The sequence below is a fragment of the Saccoglossus kowalevskii genome, chromosome 1 (assembly GCF_978046115.1).
Source record: "Saccoglossus kowalevskii chromosome 1, keSacKowa6.1, whole genome shotgun sequence".
Taxonomy (NCBI): domain Eukaryota; kingdom Metazoa; phylum Hemichordata; class Enteropneusta; family Harrimaniidae; genus Saccoglossus; species Saccoglossus kowalevskii.
This window is the reverse complement of record NC_140641.1, coordinates 38,314,447-38,334,098: the sequence shown is the minus strand read 5'-3', so window position 1 is coordinate 38,334,098 and position 19,652 is coordinate 38,314,447. Positions and strand designations below refer to the sequence as shown.

General features: G+C 34.2%; 1 protein-coding gene across 2 annotated transcripts; it reads left to right on the top strand.

Moving 5' to 3' along the window:
• Positions 1 to 114: 114 nt before the first annotated feature.
• On the top strand, positions 115 to 19,039 carry LOC144341602 (arylsulfatase I-like). Of its 2 annotated transcripts, XM_085501919.1 has the most exons (11): positions 115 to 235; positions 3,332 to 3,509; positions 4,903 to 5,062; positions 5,834 to 5,946; positions 6,056 to 6,166; positions 6,656 to 6,781; positions 7,450 to 7,576; positions 7,781 to 8,138; positions 8,501 to 8,655; positions 9,863 to 10,027; positions 17,057 to 19,039. In XM_085501919.1, exons 2-11 carry the CDS (start codon positions 3,402 to 3,404, stop codon positions 17,227 to 17,229), a joined length of 1,596 nt encoding a protein of 531 aa, XP_085358045.1. In that variant the 5' UTR covers positions 115 to 235; positions 3,332 to 3,401; the 3' UTR covers positions 17,230 to 19,039. The 2 variants fall into 2 exon arrangements, with proteins under 2 accessions (XP_085358045.1, XP_085358047.1); XM_085501921.1 differs by lacking the exon at positions 6,056 to 6,166.
• The last annotated feature ends 613 nt before the right edge of the window (positions 19,040 to 19,652 follow it).

Here is a 19,652-nt window from a genome sequence, read left to right as displayed (position 1 = left end):
ATACAATTTAAACTATCGGAATTTTTAAAATCATATCTTTTCAAAAACTATTACATGGCGTTTGGGTTTATAAATATCAGCGAACGAGGTTCGAATATGCCCCACGTGACAAAACACATGATCAACAACAGCACTTTCCACCTGAGCACTTTCTGAACAGGTGAAATCTTAGATCGGCCAAACTGTTGCTGACTGAGGTAGGGTGCCGAATAAAAAGATTTTCACGTGAGGATAGGTGAGTTAATACAGATCACAGTCCTTCTATTACTATAAAGGGACTGTGTACAGATGTATATCTGATAGCTGTTGCAATAATATTTTGATTTTGTTTCATTGCCTATATTTGCACACTATCTGATTTTAGGGTCAGAGAAAGGTCGAATCAACAACAACAACAACTTTATTGCATAATGATCAACAACACACTTTTGGAAAAACAAAACAAAACATCAACAATATTTGCTTTCTGCAAGTGCTTTTTTTTTTTTTTTTTAGAGTGTCAGATATAAAGTTCATATTAGAGGCCTTTTGTTATCTGCAGATTTGAGATATTTATATAAAATTAATTACATGTATTATCTCTCTTAAAAAACAAACAAATAAGCGTTATCTTGCTGTATTGTATTTTTGGTTTTCAAGAGTGGTCAGAAATTAAAAAAATTGTTAAAGTGACAATAGCTGTGAAATTTATTTGGTTTGAATATAACTCGCATATAGATGACTAAATCTCACTAAAATAGTCACTAAGTGTATTAGACACAATATTGGATGGACATAAGTGACCTTAAACAAGGCTATATCACATAAAATGCGGTTGAGTAGTCATCATCTTTGAAATCTGCCATCAGACAGTGGCTTGGCCTCTTAAGATTGTGACGTACTTGACATGCTTTCACCCAGGGTCTCTGGTAAGTTGTACAGTGTCTTGTACTTTAATCTCTGAGGTTTGTTTCACAAAACTGGATTTCAATAGTTGGTGCAAGTGATTTAATGTACAACATCAATATATGTTGGTACTTGGTATTGACACAGGAAATTTGTATTAAAAATAAAACTCGGAGGAAAAAGATTGATAGCTAATTGCTGCTTTAATATTACCCTGTAATTTATTTCTTGTAATTAAATAAATGAATAAATAAATTGACATATAAATAAATACTGTTTTATTTCGAACATTATTTTAAATTGTCTTGGCTTTTCCACCTTTTCCCTGACAATATTTCAGATAAATACAGTTGTACTACAAACTAATCAAAATTTCTGCCATTCCGTGACTGGACATGGACAAATATCATTCAAAGCTATCTCCATTGAACATAATGGGTCCTTGATGCACATCATTAATTTTCATCAAAGTACCTGAATGATAGAGGTGTTCAGCGTTTTTCTTTTGCATTGCACGACAAGTGTATTATTTCTGGATTTGGGCCTACAGACCATATCAAATGCAATGCTCCTTAATTGCTGTACTTTCAGTGCAATCAAGAAAATATAAAAATCTGGCGAAATATCCCAGACTTTCAGAGGTTACATTCCATGCCCCCTCCCCACCTCTCTTAGATGAAATTGGATTGCTTTGATTTGGCAAGATAATGACTGGAAGCCCAGCACATATTTGTTCTCTACATGTTGTAGGAGACAATGGGCAGACTCAAGTCTTTACTATCTGGATAACCAATATGGCAGCTATTTTTTTTTTCAAACTCTTCCCTGACCTATTCGCACCCAAATAAACAAACATGTGCTGCTGTCATTTACAGTATCAAGACCAGGTATATTATTGATTGTACTGATTTTTTTATTTATTCAGAATCGGTCTACTCCAACATCCCATATAAATGTCTGACAATTACATTTGTATCCAAGTTATGGGATGGCAATTTAGCCGGCTAATTTATTAGAATGAGCATTGGTTTTTTCGAACTACCCGGTAGCTGAGTCAGGTGAAACAATCATGGCTTATCATGGTTTTGATATTGAGGGTCTGCTTTTTGATCGATATTTGTCATTCTGCCATATACTAGAAAGCATAAGAAAGATGTGCATCTTTATTGTAATGAAAATATGATGGCTAAATATAATTAGAAAACACAACAATGAAAGATCCTAATATCTTTGTATTACAGTCTGTACATACAGTTTGTAACAATTATTATTGGTATGATTTTGTTTTCAGTATTTTGTGAAAAAAGTAAGATTGTGCTTGTTCAATAATTCATGATCAGCAGGCTTCTAGAGGCGAACATTTAGTTTATCATCAATTTCAATAAGCTTCCCCTTTTGTGCACTACTGCAAGTTATACCAAATTTGTGAAGTTTGCCTCTGTGATCATTCAAACTCAACCCAACTTGCAGTGCGAAATAGTTATGCAAATGAGCAGCCATTAGGAACTTGAAAGTCAGAAATTCTTGGGATAGCACCATGGAATTATTGGATATTATTGTTAATTGTAATCTATCAACTAATCTATTGTCTTTTTAATTTTTCCAATATTTATCCACCCCTTAAAGGGCAAGGGGTGTAGCTGGTACAGGATACGGGAAATAAAAATGGCATTTTACATTTTTTCCAGAAAATAAAATGAAAGTTCCATTTACAATAAAAATAGGTTTTACAGATAAAGCAAATTCCTAATTACATTTTATATTTTTATAATATGTTTTTATAATATTTTTATAATATGATTTGTATTTAAGAATCAAAATTAGATGACTTTTAATGTGGAAAATGCTTTATACGCTTCCAAAAAATAAGGTCTTTGTACAAAATACGAATAAAATAGCTGATTATATTTTACACCTTGCCCATGTCTACGAATTTACGTTTTTTATTTATTTAAATTACGAAAATAAAAACGAATATACCGCTTGCCGCCCCTCCTTAAAATGTGACAAATTGTAACTATAAAACACCTTCTTCATGAATGAATGTATGCAGTACTAGAGCAAATAACTTTGTTCTATTTTCACTGCTACACATTAAAGCAATTCCACCTTTGAATTATGATACAACTTATACATTTATTAATTAATAAATATTTTAGGCCCCAGTTAGGTTTATAAACATGCCTTATATTATTAGTTACCAGATAGGCAAGGAAAGATGGTGTATAAATGCTGTGATGACCAGCTGCCCTTTAGCAAACACAACCAGAAGTGCCGGTATTATGATTACTCTGAATGAAAAGGCAACCCAATCAGCGACATTGCATATTAGCTCATTGTTTTGTAAACAAATAGCAATGTTGTAGTTGAAATGTAAGTTTCTTATGGGAAGAAAGAGAATAACTGGTTATATTTTCAGTTGTTGCTTATTGTTTCAACCATACAGATGTCTTCTATCAGTCATCCGGAATACCAACAAGACCTATAGGCTACATACAAGTGTATCACAGTTAAATATGGCTGATTTCATCACTCAACAGTTGTTGTGCTGCGTTGCATTATGGGTAACCTGTGATGCTTTTTCTCGTCAACCTCATATCATTGTTATACTAGCTGATGACTTGGTGAGTATTATTTTCCAGTACTAGTACGGTACCTTCAGTATTGTTTACCTTTTTTAATGCCCTAAATGGTAGATTTAGCTACCGTTAAAGTCCTAATATAAACCGCATACGTAATAGTAACCGCACCCCCAATTCCGGCTTCGGGGTTAAAGAGTTCTTAACAAAAATTGAAAACTTGAAAAGTACCTATTACTAACCGCACCCCCAATTCAACAAGACCGTGACTGACTTCATTGTTTCAACCAGCTGTTCCAAAACGGCATTGTTCCTAATCCTATTCTTTGTTTCGACAACATGCCTAAAAATATTCACACCTATTTATTGTTCAGCGGTGATAAGATGTCAGACAGGCAATGAAACTGCTTTTGTTCTGGCGGCGACCTCTAGCTTCTGTCAATACTCTTTCTGAATACGTCTGTGTTTCGTAAGTTTTAGACAATGAGCTTTTATCACCGTAAAAGTGTTAAACTGAGCATTGAAGAATAATTTATCTTTCGAAAACAAATAATTTCTTGATTTAAAAAAAAATCATGCCGTTTTCCCATGGAAATCAAAGGCAAAAGATCGCACTACATTATCGGTAAATCTCTTTCGTGTTGCGTTCACCATGAGGTCGCTGAACTGTCATTAACATATTTAAATGAGCTATGTAATTTAGACACGTGGGCACCATCCAGCATTTTGATTGGTTAATTAGCGACTTGACCTATCCGGTCAATAATACGTCACGTGAGCATTCAAAAGCATGGCGGATATCGTATCGGCTGTTTACATGTGACTGAAATCGTTCGCTTACGGGGAAACTAAGTTGAATTTTACTTGCATTTTATAACAATTCAACGAACTTATTTTTTGTGCGTTATTGTAATCACTACTAAATAATAATCACCAATATCAACACTTCGAAAACAAGTAAGTTATTCACTTGTGACCAGCAGCATGGCCGGATCGAGCTACCGTTATGTTATCATTTGCTACTAAGCAGTGCATTCGTGTTTTTATTTGAAACTTCTGTTAGAATATACTTTTCGTTACCAAGAAAATTAAAAAAAATAAATGCATATTACGTTAAAAATACTGAGTATTTTTTGTATCATGTAGAATTTTTTTTTGATTGACTGTAATCTTTCAACATTTCGTAACGCCTATTTTAGAACCAAAATAAGGCATTTCACTCTTCCCTGACGCCTATTCAAAAGACTATACGGTGTATTGTTTGTTTTGTGCATGTGTTGTGGACAAAAAATGACCACGCCCATTTAGTGATTGCAATATGTACGTAATAGAAACCGCACCCTGAACTTGAGCTTTTGATCCCAATTTTTAAATTGATACATTGTAATATAAACCGCGGTTTATAATAGGACTTTAACGGTATACTTTTTCTCTACAGGGATGGGATGATGTTAGTTTCCATGGTTCTGATCAGATTCCAACACCAAACATTGATGAGTTGGCTTACAGTGGTGTATTATTACATAACTACTATGTACAACCAATTTGTACACCAACAAGAAGTGCTCTCATGACAGGAAGACATCCCATACATACTGGTCAGTTGGTGTAAAAGGGCATATTCAGCCCTTCTTGTCACTCTAATCTGATGAAATATAGCTTTAACAAAATATAACGCTCACAATTCGTGGGATTAAAGTCTAATACTGCCTCTTTTCAGACAAATATTTACATATATGTGCCAATAAGATTAATGAAATGTTCCTTTGCTCTGAAAATTCAGACCATTATAAACTTTGAGTGGAGGTAAGTTCTGCAAAGAAAATTAAGAAAATGATTTCATCCATAACTGGTTTTTAGTATACCGGTAATTATAATAAAGGAAAAATGGTTAATTTTGTAGTTGAAAGTAAAATATAACCTGTATATCTCAAAAATAAAATGTATGAAACATATGAAGAATAGAGCGTTTGGTGTAAAAAAAACTAAAATGAATATTTTAGTTATGTTACCATGATAACCATTATACATGTATATGTCTTGATGGCACTAGTATGCTACCATGCTCTAAACTTTCAACTCATTTATTTACTTCAGAGGTTATAGATGAAATCATTTCAATTTTTCCACAACAGTTGTCGTCAAGAATGAAGATGGAAAGTTGAATATCTAGAGAATGAAAACTGTAAATCCCATTCTCCTGCCTTTGTGGAGCTCTTTCATCTAAAGCATTATGTTGTTATGTAGCCAGAAAACTTTAAAAACATAAAATGTATTAAATGTTATGACGGTAATGAAGATTTACTTTAATTTACTGTGGTTGGTAGCAATGTCTAAATGCCTTTCCTAATAATATATCTTTCTTGCAGGTCTTCAACACAGTGTTATCGTTGCTCCTCAGCCCTATGGGTTGCGCCCAAATGAGACAACAATGGCTGAATATCTGAAGCCACTAGGATATTCTACACATATGGTTGGCAAGGTAGCATGTGACCAATAGTATGCTTTGTAGTTACTGTAGCTTTTGGAACATTAATATACCAGTATATACATTTTGACAAATGATATAATGTGTTAGTTTTTCATTACAGTGGCATCTGGGATTTTTTGCAAAGGAATACACCCCAACGTATCGTGGATTTGATAGTTTCTATGGTTACTATTGTGGCCATGAAGATTATTGGGATCATACTGTACACTGGGTAAAATATAAATTCTAAAGTAGGTAAAAAATGTTTCACTGTGGAGGGGGCAGGGCTGGTAGATTCTTTAACATATGACCATGTACCTAAATATCCAAATAGTGTTCAAAAGTGGCTGCATTCTAGCAACCTGACCTGTTCTAGTAAGACACGCTATAATTGAATGATGTACAATTTCACACTTCTACATTACTATAAAACACCAAAAAACAAACAAGAGACAATGCAAGTCAAAATCACTTTATGCTTTGAATCATTATTATGAGTGATTTTCATTGCACCATGCAAGTAAATACTTGTATTGCAGTGATAAAAAATGCTATCATCAGACAATTTGGTTTTCTCATTCGATCACACACAGACTAGTGTTTAGCATGCGCATTACCACGCTTGGTGTGAAATATCAGTCAGTGTTATTGTATGATAAATGTAGCTACTTGTGAATGATATGCACCAATGTCATGAGATGAAATATGTAATTTTACACAGGGTAAATACTGGGGATTTGATCTGCATAAAAATATGGATGTAGATTGGCCAACTTTTGGTGAATACAGCACAGAACTCTTTACAACACATGCTGAGAAAATCATTTCAAATCACCCATCTGACAAGGTGAGTTTACAGTGTGGTGTGGTTATCTGAATGCCTTTCCCTCAACTATCTTGTTGCCATTACATCAAATGTTCACAAGTTCTGGTGTATTGTCTGGCACAAATACTCTATAATGCTATACGGGTTTTCTGATGCATTGGTTCAAATTACATATTTATATGGTACATACAGTTTGTTAGTGTGTGTATTGTTGTGAATGTAAGTAAAGGGAAGTTCTGCAACAAGGTTTTCAATATTTATGGGTTTAACAAAATCAAAAGCAAAAAATCAACTGCCATAGTGATTGCATCATGAAACTGTAAACAATGTGAATCAATGAAGCTATACTCTGTTTACTGCTAATCACAGTTCAATTCACGGATAAAAAAAAGTTCCGGAAACAGGTTTTAATGATTTTCATTGGAAGAGACATAATACATCAGTGGTAACAAAATTTGAGATTTTGATTTTGGAAAATCCAGAAATGTTGAAAATCTTTTTACAGAACTTCCTGTTACCTCTGTATGCACAGCAATACACATGCCCACTAATTTTTCCTGGGTTTCATCAAAACCTCTTCATTTTTCTTTCACACACCCCTGCTAAATCAAACTCCAAAGTATACTCAAAGTCTACCAACATTACTTACACTTTATTAATGTTTTACTGTTATTTCACCATTTTCCCAGCCATTATTTTTATACCTAGCTCACCAAGCTGTACACAGTGGTAATGAAAAGAGTCCATTGCAAGCTCCGTACAAGTATACAAGTAGATTTCCATATATACAAGATGAGAGAAGAAGAACATTTGCAGGTCCTTTGAATATTTCTAATCATTTCCATGCATGGTATATAACAATATAAATTGGGTTGGATTTGACTATATCATAATAGGTATTTCAAAACCTATTTGATAACTTGCATTCCAATTGTTTCAAGCTACATTTTTTCATATATTATTTGATTATTATTAGTCTTCAATCAATTTGAAGTGAATTTTTTTTGTTCAACTCCTCAGCAATGGTGTCTGCATTAGATGACTCAGTTGGCAATGTTACAAGAACATTAAAAGAAACTGGACTGTACGACAATTCTGTTATTATATTCAGCACAGACAATGGAGGACCTCCAGCTGGGTTTGACATGAACTATGCATCTAACTGGCCACTGAGGGGGACTAAGGCAACATTATGGGAGGGTGGCATACGAGGAGATGGATTTGTTCATAGTCCTTTGCTGGAAAAGGCAAGTCGAATATCATTGGATCTGGTGCATGTTTGTGATTGGATGCCCACTGTTTATTATTTAGCTGGCGGCAATATGTCTGCTTTACCAAGCAATTTAGATGGTTTCAATGTGTGGGATACCCTCTCAAGGTATGTACCTGAACTGTAGGAATTTTAAATAGATAAACTGTATGTGATAATATAGAATGTACATGTATTAATATGAGCCAGACTATTTTGAACTGTACAGTATTTTTTACCATATTTTACTCCACTGTCATCAAAGATGAGAGAGCTATGTAGGTGATTTTTGTTGTCGTTAGTCAATTCTATTTTTAAGTTCTTCTTTAAAACTACTAGCTCAATTGCTTTTATACTTGGTTTGTATGATTTCTTCATTTTGTGATGATAGCAAATATTTTTGTAATTTTTGTCAAAATTGCTAATTTTGAATTGAAAACTACTACTTGTTGGAATACAGCGTGATTATGATAATTTTTGCTTATTTACAGAGGTGAACCTTCTCCTAGAACAGAAATTCTCCATAATATTGATCCAATACAAAATACTGCAGCGCTAAGAGTTGGCGAATACAAGATTATTATAGGAGAAGCATATGGGAATAAATGGAATGGATGGTATAAACCTGAAGAATACTCACGACTAGGTACTGCTACTAGGTTTTTCATGTTATACCAGTCTTGGATGACCACAGGATATTTCATGTACTATTACTTCATTACTCTTCAATGATACTTGTTACATAGATGCTCTAGAACAATCAAAAGCTTTGATTAATTTAAATAATAATGTGTGCATATTAATCAACTAATTTGCATAATTAGTTAATTTTTGGTTTTTACAGTGATATCGCATGTACTAATAATTCCATTTCAATGAATCTTGGTACATAAATGTCCTAGAACAATGCACAGACCTGATTAGTTTTGGGTTAAAATCAGTGCATATTAACTACCTAATTTGCATAATTACCCAATTTTTGGCTTTTACACTGATATCACATGTACTAATTATTCCATTTCAATGACACTTGGTACATTTATGCTCCAGGACAATGCACAGACCCGCCCAGTTTTAGGTTAAAATCAGATCATATTAATTACTTAATAATTTGCATAATAAATCATAATTTTTGGTTCTAATCACATTTCAATGAAACTTGGTACATAGATGGTCTGTGATAGTACTTATCTTAATTCAATGAATCTTGGTACATATGTACTCTAACACAATGTGATGATCAAATTAGTTTTAGGTTCATATACATCTATAATAATTTACTTTTCTGTTTTCCAATAATTTAATTAGGATTAATCATCACATTATAATGAAACTTTGTACATGTGCACCCTGAAACAATTTGGTTCATTGAGGTAATCCACAGACATGATTAGTTTAATGTTGATGAACATGCATATTGATTATCTCAAATAGCAGACAAAAATTAGTTGCCAAGCTTTTTGTTTTGAAAAGCAAATCTTAAATTTTGAATTAATTTTAATGTGTCTCCAATACTCTCAGCACACGGGAGTTCTTTGTAAGCTTTCTTTGATTAGACCTTTTTTTTTCTCGAACTGCTTAACAGATAGATTTCAATTAAACTTGATACATAGATGGTCTGAGATAATGCACAGACCTGATTAGTTTTGGGTTGCAATCTTTACAGATTAATTGCCTAATTTGCATATTTATTAGCCAATTTCAAGCCTGGAATATTATCAAGATACAAGTAATTATAGCAATAATGATTTTACTGTGTGTTGTCATATGCCGTATCCCGTATCGGCTTAATGAAGTCATTACCATATAACAAGGCTTGTGTTCATACACATGTTACGTTTCATTTATTGCAGAGAAAAAGAACTTCACTGTATTGCATAATCCAAGAGCTGATGTTGTTCAATGTGGAGAAAAACCTGCAAATGCATCAACTAATTGTAAACCAACCAAGAATCCATGTCTGTATAATGTTATCAATGACCCATGTGAATATCATAACATAGCTGATAAGTACCCAGGTAAGAAACCATGTCTGTATAATGTTATCAATGACCCATATGAATATCATAACATAGATGATAAATACCCAGGTAAGAAACCAATTCTATATAATGTTATCAATGACCCATGTGAATATCATAACATAGCTGATATGTACCCAGGTAAGACACCATGTCTGTATAATGTTATCAATGACCCATGTGAATATCATAACATAGCTGATAAGTACCCAGGTAAGGAACCATGTCTGTATAATGTTATCAATGACCCATGTGAATATCTTAACATAGCTGATAAGTACCCAGGTAAGAAACCATGTCTGTATAATGTTATTAATGACCCATGTGAATATCACAACATAGCTGATAAGTACCCAGGTAAGAAACCACATCTGTATAATGTTATCAATGACCCATGTGAATATCACAACATAGCTGATAAGTACCCAGGTAAGAAACCATGTCTGTATAATGTTATTAATGACCCATGTGAATATCACAACATAGCTGATAAGTACCCAGGTAAGAAACCACATCTGTATAATGTTATCAATGACCCATGTGAATATCACAACATAGCTGATAAGTACCCAGGTAAGAAACCATGTCTGTATAATGTTATTAATGACCCATGTGAATATCACAACATAGCTGATAAGTACCCAGGTAAGAAACCACATCTGTATAATGTTATCAATGACCCATGTGAATATCATAACATAGCTGATAAGTACCCAGGTAAGGAACCATGTCTGTATAATGTTATCAATGACCCATGTGAATATCACGACATAGCTGATAAGTACCCAGGTAAGGAACCATGTCTGTATAATGTTATCAATGACCCATGTGAATATCATAACAAAGCTGATAAGTACCCAGGTAAGGAACCATGTCTGTATAATGTTATCAATGACCCATGTGAATATCATAACATAGCTGATAAGTACCCAGGTAAGGAACCATATCTGTATAATGTTATCAATGACCCATGTGAATATCACGACATAGCTGATAAGTACCCAGGTAAGGAACCATGTCTGTATAATGTTATCAATGACCCATGTGAATATCATAACAAAGCTGATAAGTACCCAGGTAAGGAACCATGTCTGTATAATGTTATCAATGACCCATATGAATATCATAACATAGCTGATAAGTACCCAGGTAAGGAACCATGTCTGTATAATGTTATCAATGACCCATGTGAATATCATAACATAGCTGATAAGTACCCAGGTAAGGAACCATGTCTGTATAATGTTATCAATGACCCATGTGAATATCATAACATAGCTGATAAGTACCCAGGTAAGGAACCATGTCTGTATAATGTTATCAATGACCCATGTGAATATCATAACATAGCTGATAAGTACCCAGGTAAGGAACCATGTCTGTATAATGTTATCAATGACCCATGTGAATATCATAACATAGCTGATAAGTACCCAGGTAAGAAACCATGTCTGTATAATGTTATCAATGACCCATGTGAATATCACAACATAGCTGATAAGTACCCAGGTAAGACACCATGTCTGTATAATGTTATCAATGACCCATGTGAATATCATAACATAGCTGATAAGTACCCAGGTAAGGAACCATGTCTGTATAATGTTATCAATGACTCATGTGAATATCATAACATAGCTGATAAGTACCCAGGTAAGGAACCATGTCTGTATAATGTTATCAATGACCCATGTGAATATCATAACATAGCTGATAAGTACCCAGGTAAGAAACCATGTCTGTATAATGTTATCAATGACCCATGTGAATATCATAACATAGCTGATAAGTACCCAGGTAAACACCATGTCTGTATAATGTTATCAATGACCCATGTGAATATCATAACATAGCTGATAAGTACCCAGGTAAGGAACCATGTCTGTATAATGTTATCAATGACCCATGTGAATATCATAACATAGCTGATAAGTACCCAGGTAAGGAACCACGTCTGTATAATGTTATCAATGACCCATGTGAATATCATAACATAGTTGATAAATACCCAGGTAAGGAACCACGTCTGTATAATGTTATCAATGACCCATGTGAATATCATAACATAGCTGATAAGTACCCAGGTAAGAAACCATGTCTGCATAATCTTATCAATGACCCATGTGAATATCATAACATAGCTGATAAGTACCCAGGTAAGGAACCATGTCTGTATAATGTTATCAATGACCCATATAAATATCATAACATAGCTGATAAGTACCCAGGTAAAAAATTAATAGTTGATTCTATCAGATATTCTCTATGGATGTTATAGCTTTTTTAGTCTCTGTTTGGACGTTGTTCGAAAACGGCGAAATATTATTTCACCTTTATGCATCTGTGTGATCCAATTCATGATGGCCGAATTGCGGCCATTTTACTGCTAAGCATTTCTGCCATTCCAGAACTGGGTCATAGTTGTGCATGGACATATTACTGTTGCATTCTAAATTTGTATGTCCATTCAACATATTGGGTCCTTGATACATGTTATATATTTTTCCCGGACTTGATTAAAAATGGCTGACTATGGTCATTTTGTTTCTAACAAATGCTAGTGGAGCCATGTTGCTTACATGGCTGGACTGATAATGTTGTGGCTGTCTATTGTACACATTCGATCAGGTCCAATAACTGCGAGCACTTTTTTAGTGAAGTGGTAACCCAACTATGGTAAACTGTAATGCTTATAAACATTAGTACGCCGTTTATATCATTATAGAAGTCTGGCATTAAGATACAATGAGTACAATAAAAAAAAACATGCAATGAAAAACCCTTTGATATTATGTGGGGTTAATCAAATTTACGCCTCGAATTTTAAAATTGGAGGGAAAGGCTGTGATTGGTTTGCCATGTTAGAAGGTCAATATTAAGTATACTTAATCTGCGAAAATGCAATTTTTCTTGCCTTCATAGTGATAATAGTGTCCTTGTGACCATTACACAAATGTCTTAATATGTAAACTGATTTGGGCTTCTTTGTAATAAAGATACATGTATTGTGAGATGAAATCAAAGATGAAACGACTTTTAATAACTACATCTCAGTGAATAATGCTTTGAATCGAATGAAATAAAAATGAACAAATGCAGAAAATCATTGTCTATCGATACAAACTAAATACGAATGAAAAATAACAATTACGAATAAACAACAACAAATATGAATGAATCAACACACATGTTGATAAGCATCCATGATAAATGTTCAAACTTCACACATACATCATGTAACACATTTTCATAGATTTGGTTTCAAAACCGATTCAAGATGGCTGATTGTCATTTTTATGTTAAAAATGTATTACCGGTATGAATGTCATGGGCTGAATTTATAAATGAATAGATGATTTTCCGTTCAACTGCGAGATCCCGCGACTTGCATGAAAAACGCGCACAGAACGTCTGCTGCAAAACTCAATTGATTTGATTTTGAACTCTAATTTCTTTATTTTGTACCTCACATCGACCGGCCGATCTTCGACAGAGGAATATTGCTTTCGAATACCCTCACTTAAGGTAGAGATGCAGTTTATTTGTGAATTTCAATCAAAAATAGTTTTTTTCGTTTTTTATATAGATTTTTATCTAAAGAACATTCTGTGAAAATTTGACCAATGAATTCTTATTGGAACACCGTTAAAATTGCTGTTTATTTTCCGGTTAAAAATAAAAAACACTCACACGTGGCAATGTTTATGTCCAATTGCCTAATTTGCATGAGTAACCAAATAACAGACCCTTTGATTGACAATATGCAAATCGAGATTGTACGGGTCATAGTTCATTCAATTCACGCGCATATGCAATTATTCTCAAATCAGGTCTCGCTCGCTAGCAAACCAAACATATTTCCTCAGTGTTTTTTCCTAATTGTTATCATTACATTATGCGTGGTGTGAAAAGAAAGAGAGGTAGAAAGAAGATTCAGATGATTTCTATGTCGGAAGAGGCAAAAGCTACACTGAAGGCATCAGCCCACCGAACGAAAAACAAAATCGATGTGAGCGTCCAAACATAACTTTCCCTGAAGGCATGAATCCGAGTTTCTGATTGACTGAGAGATTTTATTTTTAAATAATTGTTCTCAAAAAATAAACTGAACATGTGAAGAATAATTTAACATTGTTTACAGTGATAACTGCTCATTGTCGAAACGAAGCTTACCCATTCACGCTAGTCACAATAAACATCATACTCTTGAATAGGCGTCAATGACTACGGTAAAACTTAGACTCTATTTTAGGCATCAGGAATGATTGAAATGTCCGAAAATGACGCCAAAATACACCTTAAAAGTCCCATTTTTTTTCCCCTAAATCCCATCCCGAATTTACGGCAGAGTCTGGTCCCTCAAATAAGGGACACGTGAGCTTTGATTCTAACCGGATATATTGCACTGGGTCGGGGAGATACAAACTTTTGTGTATCTTTTGTCCAATGGGTACCTGTACTTCGATCATTCGCAAGTTTTGCTAGGTGGTGCGAGACAGCTTTGTTTGCAACCGGACGAACTTCGTTTAATTCAATGAAGCAAACAACTGACAATGCTAAAATAAATTGCAGAGGTACGCTAAAATTAATTGAAAACAACCAAATAATTTCAATGAAAAATAAATCACGGAGAGAGGTAACTTGATACATTACGATAACAACTCTTTTGACGCGCTGACCGCTTCTCCGCGTCTGATGTTTTGTTTTCCTTGTCATAATACTTACTGATTGATGATTTTGTTTTGATTTTTGAGTTTTTTAGCCTGCACCTCGGCCACGACCTTTGCTTTTTCCGTGAAAAATGGGGAAATTTACGTCAATTTGACGGACATTCCATTTTTTTAAACTAACGAAGCACACTGTTTAGCACTCCTATTTTTTCATTTGCCGATTTCTATTCAGAAAAATTTGACCGCTCGAAAATGCACCTTAATTTTGCACTCTTAAAACATGTCAGATTTCCAACACTAATTATTTAAAACCGGTCTAAATTTTAAAACTTTTACGTTAGAAGCTGGAGCTCTCTTCTTGCAAGCGACCGTCGCCGGTAGTACAACAGCATGTTTTGAACGTACATCCGTGCGCTGATTGTCTGCGACTGTCTTAGAAAATCCCTGAATAAGGCGTTGCCAAAATCGGAAAAAATAATAAAAATGCCTCCTTAAAAAACGAACAGAATTCAAATATTTCTTTTAACAAATATGTTGCAATGGGAAAAATTGGATTGGAAACGATGAACAAAACTTCTGTGCCTCGCGTTTCGATTCTAGGATTACGCGATTATTCATATAGTTGAGGATGAGCAACATTTTGTAATGAAATGTCCAGCTTACAGTCACCATAGGGACAAATTATTCCTGACTGCACAAAATAAAATTCCAAATTTTGATAAAGAAAATAGTCAGAATAAATTCATTTTGATTATGGCAAACCATACTCTAGCACCAGCCTTAGCTGTCTTCTTAAAAAACAGCTATGGAACATAAAACAGCAACAACTATCAGTGTATTAGGCCACATTTTGTGTTCATTCTATATTCTGTATTCACCATTGGCTGCAAATTGTATTTTTTTGTTTTTGACTTGTTTTTTTGTTTGTTTTTTTTTAGAAAAGTTTTTATTTTTTGTTTTCTTTTTTAGATTGTAGTCTTTTGTGTGTTTTTTTTTTAATTTCTTTCTGTAAGACCCTTTTTATCCTTTCCTAAGGATTTTATGCGTCTAATAAAAAAATATCAAATATCATTATTGTGTGTTCGCTTCCTGGAGTTGGTTCTCAATACTACATAAAAATCATCAAGGATAAATAATTTAATATCCCACTTTGTACTCTTCACGGTAAACCATAGACTGTGAAATACTCGTAGATTTTTTATTGAAAAATACATCGAAGAGAAGCCATGATGTTTTGATCGTGATAAAAGGTCACCTTCCTCGGACCGCCCCCTGTTTAATAATTCACGAGATGACGTCTTATTTACTGGGCATTGCCACGTGTTTTTACCGACCCCATCAAAACACTGGTATGAATGACGTGTTTCTGATTTATATATCCAAGAGCAGTTGTTCTGGTCCAACGATTTTACATAAAATGTCTATGTCTATACGTTAACTTTCGATTTCAATAGTCTAGAAAGTATGACAAAGTATGACAAAGCAGTAATTCCCGGTTTAACGCGCAAATATGCAAATTAGCCTTTTTCTCGTCTTCTATTTTTGGTGAATTCTTGGGTTTTAAATTAAAATAGCTGATAGACGCTTTGGCCATTTGCCTCGAAATTTTCACACATTATTGACAAGGTGTTCCCCCTTCAAAATGCGTCCGGACAGTTTATTACGGCGCGTGGAACAAAAATAACAAGTCCGCAATTAACATGGATATATAAATTATGCAAAAATAGAAAAGAGTGAACTTTGAGGTCATGCTGTGCGACTTTGAAAGTCGTTAGAGAGATGAGTGGACGCATTTGAATTAGTAGTATACCAAGGTATCCAGTGATGTAATTTTACCCACAAACGGACTTGAAGTTTTTAAGCTAATTTTTTTTAAACCACTTTTGTCCAAAAAAGCATATTTTTGACCCAAAATCAAAAACGCATTCTGGATATTTAAAATAAAGACAAGTTTTACAAAGTTTGTATAATAAGCTTTCAGAAAATATATAACATGTTGGATATATAATACCATCTTCATTGTCTAATTACTCAATTAAAAAGCAAGCCAAATAAACTGCATCTCTACCTTAATCGAAATTGCCTATCATCAAATGTGGAAAGCACATTATTAAGCATGGAAATGTTCCCCAAAATACTTTCGCGTTTGTCGAACCCCACGCGATGTTTGACGCCACTACGACGCTATGACCTTAGTTTGTCCTGTTTTTATGTTCGATTTCACGCATAACTCATGATTCTCGCAGTGAATGGAAAATGGTCTATTGCACAAATAAACTGGCTCCACTTTGTATCATGTCTGTCACAGGAGTAAATAATTATTTGGCACAATGACTTATTTGTTTTCATTGTACAGATATTGTTGCGATGTTGTTGAAGAGACTGGATGAATATAATGCTACTGCTGTACATCCACAATTCCCTCCTGAAGATCCCAAATCTGATCCCAAACTTCATGGGTATGCATGGGTGCCATGGATCAATTTAACTCAAGGAAATGATTACAATCAGGCTGCATGGGTTAACTAGGATGGGCTATTTTTCAGTTGAAAGAGTGGTTGGTGATTTCATGGCCATAGAATTGAAATTAAAGGGAACAGACAGATTTACATCGTATATTCTGCATTATTTTTGATGGATGAATCAAATGTTTAGAAAAAAAATATTTTCTGACAATTTTGTACGTAAATAAGATAACACTCATTGCATTGATTTTGATACCAGTAATCATTTTTTGCTAAGCTCACTTTGCTTGGTTTTTTGAAAGAGAATGTTTTTTATGAAAGACATTTACATGCTTAATTTAATAAAACAGAAAAAGTTTTGTTGATCAAAATTATATTTCTGCAGACATTTGATTAGTGGTAGGTGAAAATGAATTTCTACAGTCTTTTATTGTATACCTGGTACTGTATAAACAAGATGGTATTTAATAGAATTGGATGAAATAAATAATGCATTATCCTGTATTTATGTCAGTATATTCTTGTATGACCATAGTGAATAATTCCTCATTCTGTTATGTCACCGGGAAAGCGGATAAAACAATAGACAGGTATGCTGAGGATAACATGTCGACTTTGTCGAGTGGAGCTTATCATATGAGTGATTGTCCGTCCGTGTCAATGCTTTACTTTTTCGACTTCTTCTTGAAAACTACAAGCCTGAATGCTTTGATACTTGGTGTATATGTACCTTGGGTTGATCTTTCTTAGATTTGTTCATTTCATTATGATATCTTCAATTCTTTAATTTTGATGAATATTTTTGTCATTTTTGGTAAAAAGTGATATTTTTGACTTGTAGAAAACTGTGAGTCGAATTGCTTTGATATTACATATATAGGTACTACATGTAGACCTCTTTTAGATTTGTTAATTTCGTGGTGATATCTTTAATTATCTAATTTTCATGATTATTTTTGTCATTTTTGGTGAAAAGTGATATTCTTGAATTCTTGTTGAATTGCTCTGATACTATACATATTGTTCATTTTCTAATGATATCTTTATTTGAAATGTGCATTGCTAACAGCGGAGCTATCTCAGTCGATAGGCTGCTTGTTTCATATGGTATAGGGGAGGCATGGCTAAATCACACTCAGTCCATGATAGTGACTGTTGCTGAACCAAAGGGTTGATAATGTTCAATATTTAACTGTTTAAACAAAAATCTTGGGATATTGATATTCAAGAATGGCAAAACAAATAAAACCAATCACTAAAGCTCTCAATTTGGATATAAATATTACCTTACAGTGGTTGACAATGTGTCCATGTGTGTATGCTTATGTAAATTTAAAATATCGGCACACATCAAATTCCTGGTAGATCAAAGGAAGAGATATTGGCGTTTGAGTTAAGAGTTCAAAGCCAATCAGCATTTGTTCAGAACCATAACTTTAAAATTTATCAGGCAGTCGTGTTATGTAAAATTAATTCGAGTGTTGATTTGTATCTCTAATGCCCCATGTTGAAGAGCGGTGGTCGTCACGCTGCGCATGTGCGACATTTGTGTTGATAAACATTGATTTTCCCATAATCCAATGCACTCTTCTGAAAATGGAAATGGTTTGACCTGGTCACGACTTGCACTAATTATTGGTGACTCATCCGATACCTTCCAATCACCTAAAAAATGCCTAATTAAAGCTTGGTAACGTCTCGTGTTGTACTTGCTGATCTGCGCAACAGTCAATGTCGCCATCTTTGTTTATATGAGATCCATATATCTCGTGCATGCGGGGCGCGACGACTACCGCCCTTTAAATACAGACTTGGCATGATGTATTTGAACAGTTGAATTTTCAAGCTTGTGAAATAAAGGTAGAAAAAAGGAATGTGAAGTGGTCCATGAGCAGGGCAAAATAAACAAAAATGAAATTCTACAATATTTTTTTGGCATTATTCCCATAATCTATCGTCTCTCAAAGTGCCATTCGCAAAAGATGCAAGTGCAATATTGCTTTCTAAGCATAGTACCAGTACTTAGCTTTGTTTCCCAGGGCACTCAGGTCAGCAGGTGACTGTTGAACACTGACCATGGAAACTCAGTGAACAGTGGGAAGAAAAACAACACAAACTGCTAGAAGTTGAATTTTTATGGAGGACAATGATATATTTTATTACAGACTCCGGGGCAACAATTCTTCGCATTGCAATTCTCCCTGGCGTGGGGAAAATCAAGGATATTTAAAAATGGCGACAAATGTCAAAAACATTGTTATGCCAATTACGCCATGAAACACCGACAACGTTTTTTGAATTTCCTCGGCGATAAATTGGGGTCAAAACGATATTGGCAAGATGTAACTCAAGTCTGCCCATCCTAAGTTCCCAATGCTGCAGGTTCTTACACATTTCTATTTACTTTGAATAAAAGTTTCCCAAATAGGTACAATAGGTATACATTGTAATTTCTTTTTAACCTCTCTGCTTACCAAATACCGTATT

Bases quoted from the DNA above. Each gene is read 5' to 3' on its own strand.
- LOC144341602 (XM_085501919.1), top strand. From the start codon at position 3,402: ATGGCTGATTTCATCACTCAACAGTTGTTGTGCTGCGTTGCATTATGG. The intron at 6,782-7,449 runs GTGAGTTTACAG...CCATTTTCCCAG, and splicing joins CAAATCACCCATCTGACAAG to CCATTATTTTTATACCTAGC. The intron at 7,577-7,780 runs GTCCTTTGAATA...TCAACTCCTCAG, and splicing joins GAGAAGAAGAACATTTGCAG to CAATGGTGTCTGCATTAGAT.